Raw genomic sequence first — 17,771 nt, forward strand, 5'->3', positions numbered from 1 at the left:
TTATTGCAGCTAGTTTCACACCACAGGGGCCGCGCTGACACCACACGTCCATTCTTGGGCCACTCATGGAGCAGGGGTTACCTGCAGCAGCCCCAGCCCCTAACGCTCCTCCCCCTTTCCAACTTCTTCCATGCAGCTGCGCTTCCTTCCCCAAGGCTGCCCTGGGAAGAGGCAGCCTCTCCTCTGTCAAGTTAGCAGACCTAGAAGAAATTGTTGCAAAATGAACAGAAAGCCTCTAACAAGAAGCGTTAAATTTGTCTGGTTCAGGAAGTTGCTCCTAAAACTGTCCCTGGCTGTGGGAATGAAGGTGTCAGTAAACTTTTAAGACCACACAGTTCTCTCCGGCCCCCCCCCTTACTTGATGCCAGGACACACCCCCCCCCCCCCGTTTTTCTGTCGTACATCAAAGCCAGACTAGTCCCGATTTGATTTTCTGCTGCTGGACGGCACTTCTGAGCTTCAGCCACCTCTTTGAAGTAGCGAAGCACTTGTTTCTGTGGAAGAGATTTGAATGAGTGTTCGGCTGATGGGGGGAGCGGAGGCCGGGTACTTAATGAGCAGCTTTGTCTGGCTGCGCCGCTGAGAAAATAAACACTTCCTCCACCAAGGGCTCCATCTCCACCCTGACTCCGAGCAACCCTATTGCCTTTAATAGCGAATGGTCTCCCCCAGTTAAGCTCTAGCCAGAAGAACTCACTGAACTATGTCACTGAAGTGCTTTTCCTTTTTAACAAGCTGCTTGAACAGTGCTGCTAATTTTGAATTCCTTTTTTTTTTTTTTTTCTTCCACTGGTTTGTATCAGAGCCTTGGTGGTCAAAGTGTTTATTGTGCACTTTTTTCCCCCCCAGAAGGAACAAACCTTGACAGTTTTAAGAGCCTTTTACTGTTAGAGGGCACCTCACGGTTTGGAGTGAGAGGGCTCAGTGGGTTCCACCAGCCGGTGCTGCTGCAGGCCCTGGTTCAAAGGAAGACGTCGCACAAGTACATTCTATACAAGCCATTTATTTGAAATGCCAACTATACGTAGGATAAAGTCAGTGTTACATGCTTCTCAGCAACAGTAGAAAAATAGAACCAGTGAAAACCTTTTTACAACTGTAATGGTACTCAAAAGAGAAATGTATTGTTTTACAATGCATCACACAAGACTAGAATTCAAGTTTGGAGGTACCTAAATAAAAATACTATTTTTTTTTTTAAAAAACACTATGTACAATTGAAGCGTAAACAAGTTTTACAAAGTACTGGTTATGCAGGTTGTAGAAAAAACACTTGCATAGGACATGAAGTCAGTTTAAGAAAGTTTTCTGAGCCTTTAGCATTGAAGGCACTTGACTTTATACCAGTAACAACACAAGGACAAGAAACAGAACCGTAACGCTGCCGAAGGCAGGGCGACCTTCTGGCAGTACAGATAATTACAGAAACCCCAAATACGGTTTTAGAATTTATCTCTCAACCATTCCCTGCGTTGGGCAGAGCTCGGCACCGCCTCTGCCATCCAAGCATACCGTTATTAGAAGCGAGAACAGTGCCTCAAACAGCACGAGTTATTCTTTCCAAACAACCAACCCCCCAAAGAATGCCAAAAAAACCCCCACCAAACCCAAACCAAAGTAACGCATAAGACAAACATTTGGGACATTCCAGGACCAAAACCCAAGGCGTACAAGTACGGGTGGCCACAGCCTTAACTTTCAGAAACAAAACTCCTCAACAACAAGAAAAATACAACAAGGAACTGCCAATCGACACAGCAGTCATTAACACACAGCTACAGTAACTCTGTGGAACAACAAAACATTTCAAAGGAAGAATCTGTTTCAGGAATTAAGTTATTCATATATTAAGGAGAACAGGAGGGGGGTCAGGGAAAGGGGAATAGGAAGTTTTTGCATGTTGCTCACTAAATGAAAGTCTGAGCTCTCTCTTGAATGGAAGGAGGAGCACGAGTCTTCCTCATCCAAGAAAACTTCATGTTCATACCTCTCTCCTCAAGCTCAAAGATCATCAGTAATCTGTTATCTCCCATCACATTTACAGGAGGAAAAGATGTCAGTTTCCAGCCTAATCAGAAAGTGCTTCATGTAAACAAGGAGCTTCTGCACCAGAAGTGTCAGGAGGCAGGGAAGAAGCTGCAGCGGGTAGCACAGGTACATGCACGCTGCCAGCGGGACACGGGACGAGCACCAGCTTCCCAGTAATGCTTCTGTGAAGAAGAATAAACACAGTCCCTCTCCCCTCCCCCCGCACATCCAACCAGGCAGGAAATCCTACACCGGAGTACAAAAAATATGGTTCCAGTAATTTGACAAATCCTTCTTTTCCACTAAGAATCAGCTGCCGTAACCCACCATCTTCTTCCCAACTCAAAAGATACAAGTGAAAACGCAGATTGTCTACACGGCCTGATTGTCTCTGTGGCCTCAGAAGGACTTGTCTTTTGTTTTGCACCTACTTTTAAACACTTTATTCTCTTTTTTAATACTGCTCAGCTTCTAAGACTCCAGAAGCAATTCCGTATTCTAAAATGCAGCCACATCCCGCCCCCGCCAGAGGCATTTCTCACCAGCTTATTCGGAAGCTAAAGAGCATTTCACCATTTCCCTCAAGCCATAACCTCGAAACTCCTCAGTCTTCATCAGCCACGTCCCCACAAATTCCAAGCTTAAAAAGCTACATCTGTCGATTTCAGCCCCATCTCTGTCCAGGCACACAGTGCCACAGCGAGCTACGGAAACTAAAATGCTTTTCTCAAAGTACATCTAATGATTTTAGGTAAAAATAAATTATCGGAATAGGAAGTCTTCTGAGGGCAGCTATGACTTTTTAGTAATTAAGCTACCAACATAATTATGACAAAGCCCTGTATTTCAGGGGTTTTGTGTGGGATGAGTTAACGCTTCTAGCGCTGGCGAGCGCGGAGGCTCCGCAGTCAGACAGCGCCGTGCCCAAACCTCCAGAGGCAACCCAGCCGCCCCCAGTCCCTGAACCTGCAGCAGCTCCGTCCCCCCACCGCCACCTCCTCGCGCTTACCAACGTCCTACACTGCAGCCCCACGGAAACACGACCTACGAGCTGGTGAGGCCGGGGCCACCAAGTGTCTTGACCATGCTCAAAAAAAGAAAATCTAGATTAAAAAGGCTGACAGAGGGGAAAAACCCACACCCCTGAACATCTCCCCTCACGCACGAGACCCATCACCTGCGCAGTCCAGCTAAGTCTCTCCTCCAGCCCCACACCGCGCCTTCCATGGCTGCATCTCGAAAGGAGCATCTGCAGGGCTGTCGCAGGAGGCCTACAGATACGTATGCAGGAGACAGGAGGATTTTTTTGGTTCAAACACCTCTATCTTCACTTATGTAGAAGCTATTTGGTAGTTTGGAAACGCAGTATTCCATGGATTTCAATAACACGGTGGTGTTGTTACCAGGCCTCGCATACCTTAATGAAAAGGGTTAGGTCAGAACCTGCCGCCAACTAGAAGTCGCAGCAAGATTTCTGTTTAAATAGAATTAAGCACTTTGAACTGCAAGAAACAACTCCACCTGACCTTAAAGTAGTCCTTAGGTCACACTTGGGATTAAAGTTTTCTGCTACAGGGAAATTCTTCATTCTAGGAACTGTATTTAATTAAAAAAAACCCAAACAGGCCTTTACCAGTAATCACTACACTGCAGTGACATCGGGATCCCTATCCGAAATGCAATGAGTCTGTGGTAAAAACTCCATGGGAAGAATCAAGGATCCACCGAACAACTATAACCGTTACACCCGGCGCATTGCTTAACCCCAGCCCGCAGCAGGGAGCCAGCCCGGATGATGATCATTCCCTCTTCGTATCACGTTAATTGATGAAGCTCATTTCTGTGCTTTGAAAAAAATAAAAAAGCCAAGTTGGGAAACAGAAGTGTAATTTAAGAGTGCTAAAGCTTCGCACATTTCATGATGCCAGAGCAGTTACTCTTCGCTTTGAGTTTGTTCACGGAGCAGCCGAGGTCACCAAGTCGGCAACGCTTCGGATGGGGTGAGGGACACCGAGCGCCGCCACTGAGAGTGAAGCCCTTTTGTAAGCGTAGGCAGGAGACAGCGAGGCAAAGAGCGGAGTCACCTCGGCGGGACAGGGAACCCCCCCGCAGAGGGTCACCCTGCAGGCAACAGCGAAGACACTATGCCTGGTCCTCCCGACACTCCAGGATTCAGCAGGAATCCGCAACTCCCGTCTTCACTTACGCCCGCATACGGGTAGCTGGAAGAACAAGTTATTACCATCATTTTTACAGTATTTCTAGATTTCTTTCTGCATGGGCAAATGAGCGATTCTAGTCTGTCTAGTCAGTGCTTCTGGGTGATCACAGAGTTCTCCACGGTCACAGCTGAACCAGAAGGCAAACAGAAAACCAGACTGTCAGATCCCAGGGAATTTCACTGGAATTTGGACTCCTAAATATCCCCCTGGATTCTTAAAAACCCAAATACGATTCTTGAAGTGGGCTTGCTATAGAAGGATAAAACCAGCTGCCAGAACTTTTCAAACAAAACATTAGACTGGATTCTTGCTGTAGTTGTAAAAATCAGGAAGATTTCAGATCTAAACAAACAAACCAAAAAAAAAATCTAACCAAAAGTGTAGTATTTTGATGTGCTGTTCTTTGGAATTCCTATAATTAAAAAATAAACGCATTGTTACTATCTCATAAGAAAATACATTTCATAATGTGCAACCCAATGCACACAGGGAATTGGCAGGTGACAGGGAAAATGCAAAAGTATGAAAATACAGTCCTTTAAATGTGACAATAAAGTTTAACATATTAGTACAAAACTAATACACTAAAATAGATGTACAGGTGCAAAAGGCTACCAGGTTGTAGAAAAAAGGTACCAGCTTTTTTTTTTTTTTCCTTTCTCCCCAAAAGGCTTAATTAAATTTGCTCCAAAAAAGTTTCCCACAAAATTAAACCAGAAGCAGCATCAAAACCAAACTGATAACATGCTGTCTCTAATAAAGCAATATATGTACAAAAGAAGTGAGCGAAGCCAAATTCATCTGCTGGCATGAACGAACTTGTCTGACCGAAGTCAGGCCAGAAGTTGCGGAGAACGGGATGTTGACAACTCTTAGGCACGGAGAAATAGTGGAGGTTGCTTTCATAGGGCAGATTTTTTATACAGGAAGTCGGGTTTGTTCGGAGACCTCCTTCCCCTGCTTACTGCATCTTCCCTTTCCAAATCCGCGCTTCTCTGTGCTCCGTGTTCCAACGGCTCATCGTCCGCCAGTCTCCTGCTGGGTCTCTCTTCTTGCATTTCAGAGGCGTACGCAGAGAGTGAAGGTCTGTTGGAGGTTAGCCCGTAGGTTAAATCCGTTTCCATTTTTGTTCTTCCCCTGACGTGAACTGCACCGTTACCAGCGTTTTCCTGGGTGGCCAGTGCCAAGTCCAGTCGCTGGGGAGGTTGTTCTAAGACATCGAGGTGTATTGGCTCATTCTTTTGTCTGTGTTGATGCCCGTCTTGGGAGAGCAGGTATTCGCGCCTAGAGTCCTCTTGCTTTTTAGGAGATATCTGGGAAGGTAGATAGGCTGACTTTAAGCCACTTGGTGATGCCTTACTGTGGCTATACAAATCCGGGCCAAAATAGATACCTTGCGAAGGTGAAGGACTGTGCCTGTTGGGTGCTGGAGTAGAGGGTCTGCATGCAGCATTAGAGAAGTCATAGAAGTCAGGGTATTCCTGCTGATTTTCACGAGCATCTATTTTTTGCTCTATTGCATGTTTCTTTCGAGAAGTGGGCACGTGTCTGTTCTGAATACATGAAATGTGCTGGGGGGGACCGGGCCCTACCTCTGTAACCGTCTGGCTTAATTCTGTGTCGACCGTGAGCTCTGGTAATCTTCTGTCTTTTAAAGACATTGCTGACACACCCATTGCGATATCTGGCATCAGTTCATTTAGCAAGGGCTGAGTACACTGGAAAAGAAAAGAAATTGGTCCGTGGAAACAACACAAAAGCTAAACACAAACTGTATTTAAGACACGTTTTGTAATTCAAAATGGCATTTTTCTTATCCACCTTTGCCTAGACCAACCTACACTGTTTAAAGAACACAAGTAATCCCCCAACCTTCATCTTCCTGCTAGCTTAAGACAACTTCTTTCCTTCATGAAGCTGTTGTGCCACAATAAGAGCTCCTTCTCAAACGCGTCTGGTGTTGAATACGCAGTAAATGTACTGAGAAACTCCCCAAAGGTAAGTCTGCTTTAAGCCACCTGCAATTATCAAACTCAACAAGGTACTGGGTGCAGAGCTTCCACGGTTCCTTACAGCACAGAATTCCAGTGCAGGGAAGCCACCCAATGTGTATTTCATCACTACAGAAATGCAACCCTTCTGCCTGCATTTCATATTTTAAAGTAAGTTAATTGCAGGCCCATGTGAGTGCACACACGACAGCCTCGGGGCTTGCGGGGAGCACCAGTTCCAGGGGCTGACTGGATCCACAAAGCCCACAGGAGCTGTTGCCTGGCATTTTTCTCCCCTACACCTATAAGCAATCCTGCAATGAGACAGGCGTATTACACTCTTCCACACAGACGGAATCACGGAATCTTCAGAGTTGGAAGGGACTCTAGAGAGTCCCTCTAGAGATCATCTAGCCATCATCTAGCATCTTATATATTTATATATTATTTTTATATATTTATATATTTTTATATATTTATTTATAAATTTATATAATTTATATATTATTTTTATATAGATATAAAGGGGGATATGAATAATATATAAATATATATAAATAAAATATATTAAAAAAATTATATTTTTTTAATATATATATAACCCCCTCTTTTTTTTATATATATATCTCCCCCTCTTTTTTTATATATATATCCCTGTTTCCATTCAGAACTCCATGTGAAATCCGCATCTAAAGAGCAGGTTTTCAGCATGACATAACTGTGCACTGAAAGTTTTTTCACTGCAAAAGTTACCAAACTCTTTATTTAGCATTTCATGTACTTCACAAAGCTCGGTCTTTGTCCAGTACGTTATAGTTCATTGCTTTCATTGCATCATGCTGTACTTTAGCAACTATAATGTTTGTTTTTAAATGCTATAATGAACCCTTTTGTATTTGCAATTACTGATTTCTACTGGCCTATTCCTTTTAAAAATCTTTTCCACAGCTGTAAGGCCTTCACGTTCTCCGCAGGTTCCCTTTTACACCCCTGTTTACTTCAGGACTGCTTACCTGTGAGTAGCCCAAATGGCATCACAATTTCTACCCGTGAATTCTAGCATGCCGTCCACTGCTCAAGTTGACTTACACTTTGTTTTAATGTAGAGCAAACTATGTTATTTCAGAAGATTCACTTGTCCCTCCAAAACACTCCTGCCCCTGGAAGATCCATTCTCCTAGGGATCAGGGCATGCCTTTCAGATGCAAAATGCTGACAGCTAGTTTGGCAGAAAATTCTTCTCACCAAAGACACTCCTATTTAACCAAGCCAAGTTATTTCTCTCCAGCGCCTCTCCACAAGCTACTTTGAGCAGCCAGGGATAGGGAGGAGAAATCAATACTTACCACTTGCTTCTCGGCTGCCATCACTGCCGCTGCTGCCGCCACCGTTTGTCTCCCCAGACCTGTAGTGTTAGTGCAATCGGGGGGTGCTGCTTTAACACTGGGCAAGTAGACGGGTGGCGCGGCTTTGGGAGCCGTTCGGGAGTGGAACAGTGAGTGATTGCACGGGTAAGAAAAGGAACGGGAGGGATGTTGACTTGGCACCCTTTGTTTCCAGCCCACTTTGAACTGGTTATGAATAGGAGTTGCTGGTGGGTGGTATGGCGGTGGAGGAGGGGGCAATGGTGGATGGAAGGCCACAAAAGAGTCCAGTTCTGTAAACATGGTTTCCGCAGTGGGAGTGCTGTTAACGCGACATCGTCCAGGCTGCCTCATCGTCAGGAGCGGGCTCTCGTCCCCAAATCGCTCATCAGGAAAGAATTTGTGAGGATTCTGCAAAGGAAAACACCCAGCATATAACAAAAAGTAGGAAATTATCTAGAAAAGTCTCCTAAACTAACACACACTGGAACTAGAAATCTGCCAGTACTGTAACAGGCTAGTTGTGCCACCTGAAGCCTCACTGACACTCCAGGTGATTACAGCTACCACAGAATAAAAACAAAACAAGAAGCACCAAATGCACTGTGTGAATAAGTTGAGAAACAAATGCATTTGCTTTAAACAGCAGCGTACAGACAGAAGCGGGATTTCCAGTTTCCCAGTCCTAATATGGATTATGCAGATTTACTGTACTAGTTAGAACTTCTTCTCCTCTCCGATTCAAGAATAATTAATAATCTAGATTTCTAGTTATGGTTTGACTATTCTCATCAACTGCCTCTTCAGGAGATTTTTTTTTTGTCCCCAAAATCTGTGGCAGTAAGAGCATCCTGAATATTTTTCTTGAGAAAAATATTTCTTGAGAAAAAGTATTTATACCTTGCACTGACACATTTACAAAATCACACACATCAAATGCAACAGTCTCATTGTAGTTGGCACTTGGACACTTTTAAAGTTATACAGGCATTTCCAAGCATTTTTGCACCTGCACGTGCACACAGAAGGTAGTTCTCTTACTGCAGATTACAATCCAAGCCAATTCACGCAGAACAGAATCGAAGCATTTGGGGTCTCACCCAGCAATTCTTCATACCTGCAGAAGTTCAGCAGCAGCATCAGAGAGTCCGAATTCCCGCAGCACACGAATCTGAATCTCGTAACTGACTGTGGCACCTTCTCCGCAATTGAGAGCGTATGCTCGTTGCACCTGCTCCGTGTGACGCAGCTCCTGCAGCCGCTTGATCATCTCTTTCACAACGAGGAGATTGGGAACTGGAGGGGTAAGAGACCACGGAATGGGGATAACAGAGATTACTTTTTGAACTGGGAGACAGTAAGTTTGATTGCAATGGTTAGATTTAATTCTGAAGGAAAAAAAAATCTAACATCAGGCTGACTTGGCTTTTTTTTTTTTTGAAGCAGCATCCTGCCAAGAACAGTTGGATTTATATGTTCCTTGAAGCATCATTAATGCCCATGGGATAACACACGTATCACACAAATGGTCGAGACATACACCATTTTCCAGCTTCTGCTCGAGCGAGCCACAAATACAGCCTTCTTTGTAAACCCCTTATGATGCAGGAATTTTATGATTTGAGGTGGGGGCAGGATAGCTTAAATAGCAACTGACTGTTCCCTCGTGAATTCTACAGGCCAAGAATTCATTGATTTTTTTGGCATACACTTCAGACTTCCAGTGGAATTCTGTAATCACAAAACCATAATACCAGTATGTAACTACAGAAAGAGCATTTTAAAAAAATTACACAAACTGAAAGCCAACATAAACCTGTAAAAATTATGTTGGTTTATGCAGGCATATTGAAATAATTAAAAAACAAAAAGAACTTTTCAAAGGAATTGTTCTGAAAAATCCTAGTTTAGCAGCCAGATGTTTAGCTACAACCAGCATTTTGCTAACACTGAAAAAAAGAGGATTTTAGAGAAATTTGAAGCAGTTCTCCAAACTAATAGGTATAAAAATCATCTTGGTTTTTAATGAAAAAGTGCTGTCTTCTCAAACTCAAATTTGTTTCTGGTTGGGTGTTTTTTGGGTTTTGTTTTTTTTTTTTTTTTTTTTAACTATTATTCATCTGACACACATGGAAGAGGGATTACATATATAAAAATTAAAATTGTTTCAAGTCAGCTCCAGGATTTCTAATTCAAACCGGAAAATACCTAGGGCAACCTGTAGAACACTACAGCCTCAAAGCAGAACAGATTTCATCAGCGGTTGAACTCATTTTACAATAATTTTGTAAGAAGAGCACCAAGACACGCCGCCAATAGCATTTATGCGAATATAGTCCCCAGGCAGGAGGGACAAGGAAGATGCAAGTGCCAGATGGAGAACACCTAAGCGGTAAAGAATCCTCTGTTGTAAGTGCTTGGCCTAAAGGGCATGGAGGCGATGATGCCTAGCTCTCCCTCCAGCCAGCTCCTGCGCTCCACCTGTGCTTTGGGATGGATTCCTCTACAAGTTACAGGTTTGGTACATGCCTGAATCTCCTCAAATTAATTGGGCTTCATCTACCCTTCCTAGCACAAGGCGTTGACCAAAAAAAAAAAAAAAAAAAAAAATCAATTTTTTTGCTTAATTACAGAATTAAGCAGAGCAGGAGGTTACCAGGACACAATAACCGTGCTCCAACTACTACTGGCCAGGCTGAGAGCTCACACCCATGCTCAAATCAAAGGGCTGGCAATACTTCCTATGGATTAAATTGTACAGAATTACGCAGTAGTGGAGTTTCAGATTGATTAAGGTGTCTCACACTTGCCCACAGAGACAGATTTTTTCAGAACAGAAGAACTTTTGCAAAACATTGGAGACCTTTGAGAACCTGTTTCTTTTCTCAACTTCTTTGGAAACTAAGATGAAGCAAAGCATTGTGAAAGTCACATCTTATGACGAAATACTTTACATTCAATTCGTGGTGAGTATATCTGTGCTTTTCTGAAGAGGGAAGGGGAAAGAGTCTGAGTACTGTAGTGTACTGCTGAGATGCCCCAGCTATAAATTTCCAAAATTACAGAAGTTTTCAGAAGCTCCTTCTAAGCTTTATCAAGTCTCTTCCTGAATCACAAGAAATGAATAGATCAAAACCATTTCACAAATCTTCCTAGAAAACTTACTGCAGTGTTTAACTAAACAGTGTTTCAAATCTCCCTAACACCTCAATTTAAATTCTCTTGCAGCAATTTAAAGTTATTATTTTTGTCCTGGTTCTAGCATCTGTAAGATTAGTTTACCTGCTTCCTTTCAACATAGTTGACTGAAAGGAGACGTAATTGTTATAACAAAGAGCTTATAAAATGGGGAACGGGGAGTGGTGGAGGGAGGAAGATGACCGTTTCCTTGGTGGCATGTCATCTTTATTGCTTTTCTACACACTCCCAAACTGATCCGTATCTACTGAAATGTGGTACTTTGATCTAAAAATGGATACCAAAAGTTTATGCGAGTTTAACGAAAGACTGCATAAGCTCATGGGTTAAAAACGCATTTAAAATTACTAACTGCACAGAAACGCCATCCACCATAGGACACCTCTGAGCTGCAAATGGTTGAAAAGCACACAGAATTTTACAGGAAATTATTTTATGTGGTTTTGCTGCTACGCTTTCCTTATGCGCTCACTTCTGGTGACTGCTGGGATAGGGATACTAGACTAGACAGACAAATCCTTGACCTTGTCCAGTATGGCCATTTAAAGGGCTAAACACAGTGCTCCATCTGAGACCAAATTATTTCACATGTCTTGTGGCATATTTGGTTTTGCATTTTAGCATGACGGTTGTTTTTTACGGAATTGTTTAATGTTGACTTTCAGCCTTTTCTCCATGGAGCTTCCCTTAGCCATCCTGTTCGCACACAGCTGGCTACACCTACATGAGCACAATGTTTCCCACTTTCTTCACTGAATTTAAATTTAATCTTGGTCATTTAGGTATCTAATCCTGCGCTCCAAGACATCCAACGATCCTCCCAACTTGTCATCAGCCACAAGTTCTGCCAGTGTATTCTCTATGCACATTGAGTATTAATAGGGCTGGGGAAAGGTGGGAAGACCTAGATGTTTTGTGAATCCCACCAGATACCTTCTTCCAGTTCAACACCAAAAGATCAAATGCGTAAGCAACAAAATATATTACAGTAGTTTTATGACTGTATTTCCCTGGTTTGCCTATGGGGAACATCACACCAAGTATCTCAAAGTCAAGAGGCCATATCTACTTCCACCCATGAAAACTTACTCTGCCACACAAGGAATCAAGTTGGTTTGACTTCAAAGCTAAAGTGGATTTGGTAAAACAAGGAAAAAAAAAAAGTGTGTTTTGAGCACCTACTTCAAATATTTTTCTGAAACTGAGTTAAGCTGACTGCCCTATAAGGTAGACGACTATGAGACAACTGGTTGGAGAAAACAGAGAACCACTCTGGAAACAGAGAGCCAGGCTCCAGCAAGTGTCCTAGAGCAAGTTTAATCAGTCCAAGGTTTTCCACATTGCTCATCTGAAGTGGGTTAAAATACTAACCCCTCCAGTAGCTTAGTTTCTAACTACTTACTATGGCATCCAAAAATAGTTAATGTCTTCAGAGTAGACCAAACCAAAAGGGACTACCACTGGGTGGGAAGAAGGCCAAATGGAGCAGTACCATTCTCTGAGAAAATCATAATATTCAATAATTCACATTCACTCTCCCCAGCCCCAAGCCCCCACCCACTCACACAAGATCAATCGGTGTTGCAAGTGATCTACAGCCTTACCTGGGATCTCATTGGCTATAACTGAAGGAGGACTGGACTGGTTAGTGCTAACTTGCTGGTGGGTAATCATATGACAGCACTGCGGCACCGCGTTGTTTACCATGTAAAGGGTGTCGGGCACATTGGACATTCGAACCATCCGCAAACGAACGAGATCGGTTTGTTCCACCATCATCTCATCCAGTACTGACTGCAACGACAGCCATTAGAGCCCTCATGAAGGCACTGCACACACCCCCAGCGGGACCGGCTGCAAACGCGGTCCCGAGGCCACAAGTCTAACAGCGTCTAAACCGTTAACCAGGTCCCAAACAGTATTTGGCTTTTCCACTGCATTTTCTATTCCGTTTTCCAGACATGATCAGAGTTGAGTTTCAGAGCTACGAGCAGGCAGGTGAATAAAGTTTGGGAAGGTTGTTTTGTTTATTTTGTACCTGTCAGATCAGAAGTAACCTTCTCGAGGCCAGACCCTCTGGACTCTGTCTCAATTACTGCTGACAGCTCTCAACTCTCTGTGCCTTTCAGTAGAAAGCACTAGTCTGAAAATGAAACTTGTTTCCTTCAGATGTCTTAAAAGACTAGACAGGAATTTATACATACTCCTTTAAAAGTGTCATTTAACATTAAATGGGTTTAATTTGAACAATGGGAGACTAACAGAGGAGTTAAAAATATAATCAGAAATCACTCATCCACAATTTTTGCATTTCACAAGAATTAAACTATGAATAGGAGTATAGTTACCAGATAATAAGTTTAACCCTTCTAAGGTTAAAACAGCTAACGATGCTTTTAAAAATATTAACAGCCTAATATGAAACTAATGGAAACAAGTAGAATTCCTGACGGGGGCGTGTGCGTGTGGAATTTATAATGCACTTTTTCCTTTAAGATTACTATTAGAGCACTCCCATACCATATATCTGAAAACTAAGAGTCAAAGCTTTTATCACAAGTTCTTTAACACATTTTTGTTAGTTTTAACAATCCAAGAGACAAAGATAAAATTTTAACTGGCTAGTCTTCCTTTGCTGCTCTAGTGCCACCTGGTGCTCTCTAACCTCTGTGCGCAAAATGCCAAGCGGTTTTACTTCTCCCCTCAAAGAGGATGTCAACGACAACTCACACCCATAGAAAATATTTCCTTTCTTAAGCACAGGGCAAAAGCTTTGAATTCACCAGAGCAATGCTCAGAGTTTGTAGGCAATGTGGATGTGCACGGCTTCACCTGATCCTCTTGTTCTGCAGTCACCTGCGCTGCTGGGGCTCACGAGCTCTTGACCTAAGTCAGAGCTGCCTTAAGCAGTGGCGTTTGTTAGTGACCTACAAGGGTCACGTTCTGTCAAACAGAATATGGCATGTTCCTGCCCCACACAGAGCAACCTCCACCCTGTCACTGAATGTCACTAGAGATGCTACAAGATCTTCAGTTTGACAGAACTAATGCAAATATCAAATAGGGAAACTACTGCCTGAGCGGGACACGAAGGACTTCAGTCAAATTGGACACAAGATATTTATCCCATTTTGCAGAGGATCAAAAGAATTTTGGCTACGTTCCAATTCAAACAAGAAGCTGAAATATCAGAGTCCCCTGCTGAGTGGAATAGGAGTTCTCCACCCAGCTCTGGTGGGAGCTGGGGAGCCTGAAAGACCTGGCACCAAGGTTGCTGACTAGCTGCAAACTGGGACTCTCAGGCTCTCACCTTGCCATCCGCCTGCCAGGAGGGCTGCCGAGGAGCTGGGCCGGCAAACTGGCTGGAAACCAGGGAGGTTTCCCTCAGAACGCTGCTTTGTTTCCGGTGGAATTTCATCAAGATCTGTCTCGCAAACATTTCAATTTCGACAAAAAAAAATTTTGTTGAAATTTTTCTGACCAGTTCTAGAGACTTGAGCCTGATGATCAATCTTGTAAGTCTTGTTAAATTGAAAATGTTAGTATTTTAGGCCAGTACATGCAAAGAGAGACAAAACACACCAAAATCTTTCCCTGTTACAGAACCCCCTGATGACTCCAATTTAACAACAGTCAAGTGGTTTTAATGATTATTACCTTAGCCTCCTCCACATATGGCGAGAACAGTCTTGGCCGCACATATATTCCAGCATTTTTTTGCCGCAGCCAGGCATTTGACTTTCCACCTTCTGATGTTGGTAGCATGTCTGAAGGAGGAGTACTAATCAGGCCTCTCTTCATCTTTAAGAATCAAGAAAGGGTTTTATGTTTTTTTAGGTATAAATGTGGGAAAAACTTGCAAGAAATGCATTTGTTACACTGAATCCTTACACTACTGATTTTTCTTCAGCCTTCTGATAGATTTAAAGAACAGAAAATTTAACCAAAAAGTGTTATACACGTATTACTCTGAGCGATAACATTTTAGGAGCTAATCCTTAAAAAAAATAAATTAACCTGAAAATTGTAGAATCTGAAGTACAAAGAACCCGGACACAGTATTTGTATGAGACTTACTGCATCGCTCAGTACTTCACTATTCATGGGTAAGATGTGCTCAATGCGGACAAAAGGTAAAAGTGGAGACAGGATCTCTCGCAGCTCCTCAATGTCAAGATCTCTCCTCTTCACGCCTCTTTTGTTCACACTGTGAGCAGTACCACTGAGTAAATTCGGCTCTGTTGGAAGGAACAAGAAATAACTAAGTTTACATCAGAAAGTTTAAATAGGAAAGCAGGAGTTACAGGAATTATAGGATGTTATAGAAAAGGAACGAAAATTCTAATTTGAAATCAACAGTACTTATCAGCATTGATCCACAAAAGCATTTCATGCCTTAAAATCTGGTATGAAGCATCCGTAGAGACAGGTTCAGTTTATACAAGCATAGGTCATTTGCACAGCTGTCAGTTTCAAAGCATAAACCAGGAAGAAAATATAAAAGTCATGTTTGGTGTAGTTTATAAAGCTCTACCAAGAGCTATGCTATGAAAACATTTTTATGTCCCTGATAGGAGTCCCCCCCAAGGACTCCTGCAGCTCCACTCCCTTTCCCCAGCAGCGTTCAGAAACTTATTTTCTACAAATTAAGGCCTGAAGAGTCCACTGGGATATACTACTCCAGCCTCCTTGTGTAACCCACCTTTGTAACAACTGTGTCAAGCCCATTTGAATTGCTCTCGTGGCCACACTCACGTTTGGTGCAAATGGGTATCTTCCTAGAGATTGCAAAATGACAACATATGACACACTCAGGTCATTCTCCCTCTCCAGTTAACTACCTTCACCTGTATTTTAGGTATTGTGCCCAACCTGAATTTGACAAACTTCACTCGTTGAGGAAACCTGTCAAACACTCCCGGCCTCCCTTCAGTACAGGCAGCTCACACTTTGGCCACAGCCCATTACAATTTCTAACACCCTCTGGGATTTGAATGACACCACCACTTATTCAGAGCTGCAAAATCAGGAGGGTACCAAGGAATTCAGACCAAATTACTAGACTAAATTTGTCCCTAATCTGACAAAACTTGGCATAGCTCTTATTTCTGCTTTTGCTTATCACACTATCTGATGATCCCAGAAAAGAGAAATGAGACGTTTACTTAATGAACACCACAGACCTGGAAGCTGCACCATTACTCCAAACGAGCAGCTTCTCCCCCAGTCCAGGGCTGCTACTGTTTAACTGGCTCCATTATGTTCCAATGTGCCTTAAGACAAACACTTAAAAAGGCTTGTTTTGAAAATAGTTAATACTTCCTTGGGCCATTAAAAGCACATATATTAACTGACTTTTTGTTGCATTTCATACAACACATCCACGAAAAAGCAGCTGTATCACAGGCAATATCAGTGGACTTCAAAAAGGTGGCCAGCCCTCCAAAGACAGAAGCCACACCAGCACCGCTCTGTTTTTACGCAGGCAAGTTCTTCCCTTTCTGTCCATCTTGTTGTACTACCTGATTGACACCGCATGGGTGGGGATGAACTACAAGCTACCTGGCATTTGTTTTTTTGGAAATACATATTTAACCGACTTCCCACATCCAACGCATGTGAGATGGCCCTTGAAGTTACCACTGTAGCAATAATATGCATCTGAGCTAATAAAAATAGATTCATGTCTACTTTAGGAAAAACACTGATGCCACTTGATGGCTTTTTTCTCACTGTCACAGATTTCTGTGGGAGAAACGTACTCAAAATGAAGCAAAAGGTTGATACAGTAAACTAAGAATAAAACTACTGCGAGAAGCCTGCATGAACACAGAAAAGATACTGCAGGGTTTTTTTTATTTGATTAATTAGTTACAAGAAAAATAATTTTGAGAGAACAGGAAATCAACCAGACTTAAAAAAAAAAAAGAGAGAGACAGTCATATAGGTTGAAAGGACCTCCAGAACTCTGGTCCAGCCACAACCACAACCTTCTCCCACACTCCCCCGGCAGGGGAGAACAGGTTGCCCACAACTACGTCCAGTCAGGTTTTGAACACCTCCGAGGATGGAGGCCCCATAACTACTCCAGGCGGCCTGTTCCAGTATCTGACCATCTTCACAGTTTCTTGCATTTAAGCAGAATTTCCTGTATTTCAGTTAATGCCTTACTGCCTCCCATCCTGTCCTGGGTGCTGAGTGAAGAGTGTGGCTCTATCTTCTTTGCTTCCTGCCATTAGGTATTTATAGACTTTGCTAAGATTCCCCCCAAAGTCTTTTCTTCTTGAGCCTTAAACAATCCCAGCTCCCTCAGAATGCCTGCATTCTTTTTGAGAACAAAAAGCTTTTTTAAAAAGAAACCAAACAAAAACACAAACCAACCTACCAGCCACATTTCCTTAGTTTTGACTATACTATGAACAAAGTAGATTAAATTTCCTTAAGTTACAGATTACCCACAAAAAAGAACATCCATACTTTTCGGTTTATTTGTTTTAGTACTGTGTGGTTTAAAAGATCCTTACCTCGATCTGCTATTCTCTTCATCAACTGGTGTTCTCCCCATTTAATCAGATATTTAAGAATATCTTGTTCGCTTGCCTGGTAGAAAGAGAAAGTCAGCAATCTGTCTATGCTTTATGTCACACCAAAAAAAATAAAAATCACACACAGAGGTCTTTTAGAGCTATAAAGAAACACAACTGTACCAAGAGCGAAGTATTTGTACTTTACAATCTGCTACGCCACTTGCTCCAAATATTTTAAGGTAGTACTACTGGTGTATCACCACCATGATTTCTAGATTCACGTCACTTATTGAATCCCTAGGAAGAAGGAAACATTTTTTTTTTTTTCCTATAGAAAGAAAAACTTTGTCTATTGTGAAAACTTACAGGTATTAAATTCGAATGAAATTTAATTAAAAGGGGCAGTTCCAACACTAGGTGTTTAGATCTCTTGTTTAACAG

The 17,771-nt window shown here is 42.5% G+C and overlaps 1 protein-coding gene across 2 annotated transcripts in view; it reads right to left on the bottom strand.

Annotated features, from left to right (window-relative positions):
• Nucleotides 1-987: 987 nt before the first annotated feature.
• BTBD7 (BTB domain containing 7) overlaps nt 988-17,771 on the bottom strand; it is a 54,129-nt gene continuing 37,345 nt past the window's right edge. The window contains exons 5-12 of one of the 2 annotated variants that reach the window (XM_063332615.1): nt 17,328-17,403; nt 14,881-15,041; nt 14,461-14,604; nt 14,114-14,227; nt 12,408-12,597; nt 8,723-8,901; nt 7,588-8,016; nt 988-5,968 (exon numbers count right to left, since the gene is read on the bottom strand). In XM_063332615.1, coding sequence (XP_063188685.1) covers nt 5,153-5,968; nt 7,588-8,016; nt 8,723-8,901; nt 12,408-12,597; nt 14,114-14,227; nt 14,461-14,604; nt 14,881-15,041; nt 17,328-17,403 — 2,109 coding nt within the window. In that variant the 3' untranslated portion in view covers nt 988-5,152. The remainder of the gene's footprint in view (nt 5,969-7,587; nt 8,017-8,722; nt 8,902-12,407; nt 12,598-14,113; nt 14,228-14,460; nt 14,605-14,880; nt 15,042-17,327; nt 17,404-17,771) is intronic. The other variant, XM_063332617.1, reaches the window with a different exon arrangement.

This window comes from Chroicocephalus ridibundus, chromosome 4 (assembly GCF_963924245.1).
Source record: "Chroicocephalus ridibundus chromosome 4, bChrRid1.1, whole genome shotgun sequence".
In the NCBI taxonomy this organism is placed as follows: Eukaryota; Metazoa; Chordata; class Aves; order Charadriiformes; family Laridae; genus Chroicocephalus; species Chroicocephalus ridibundus.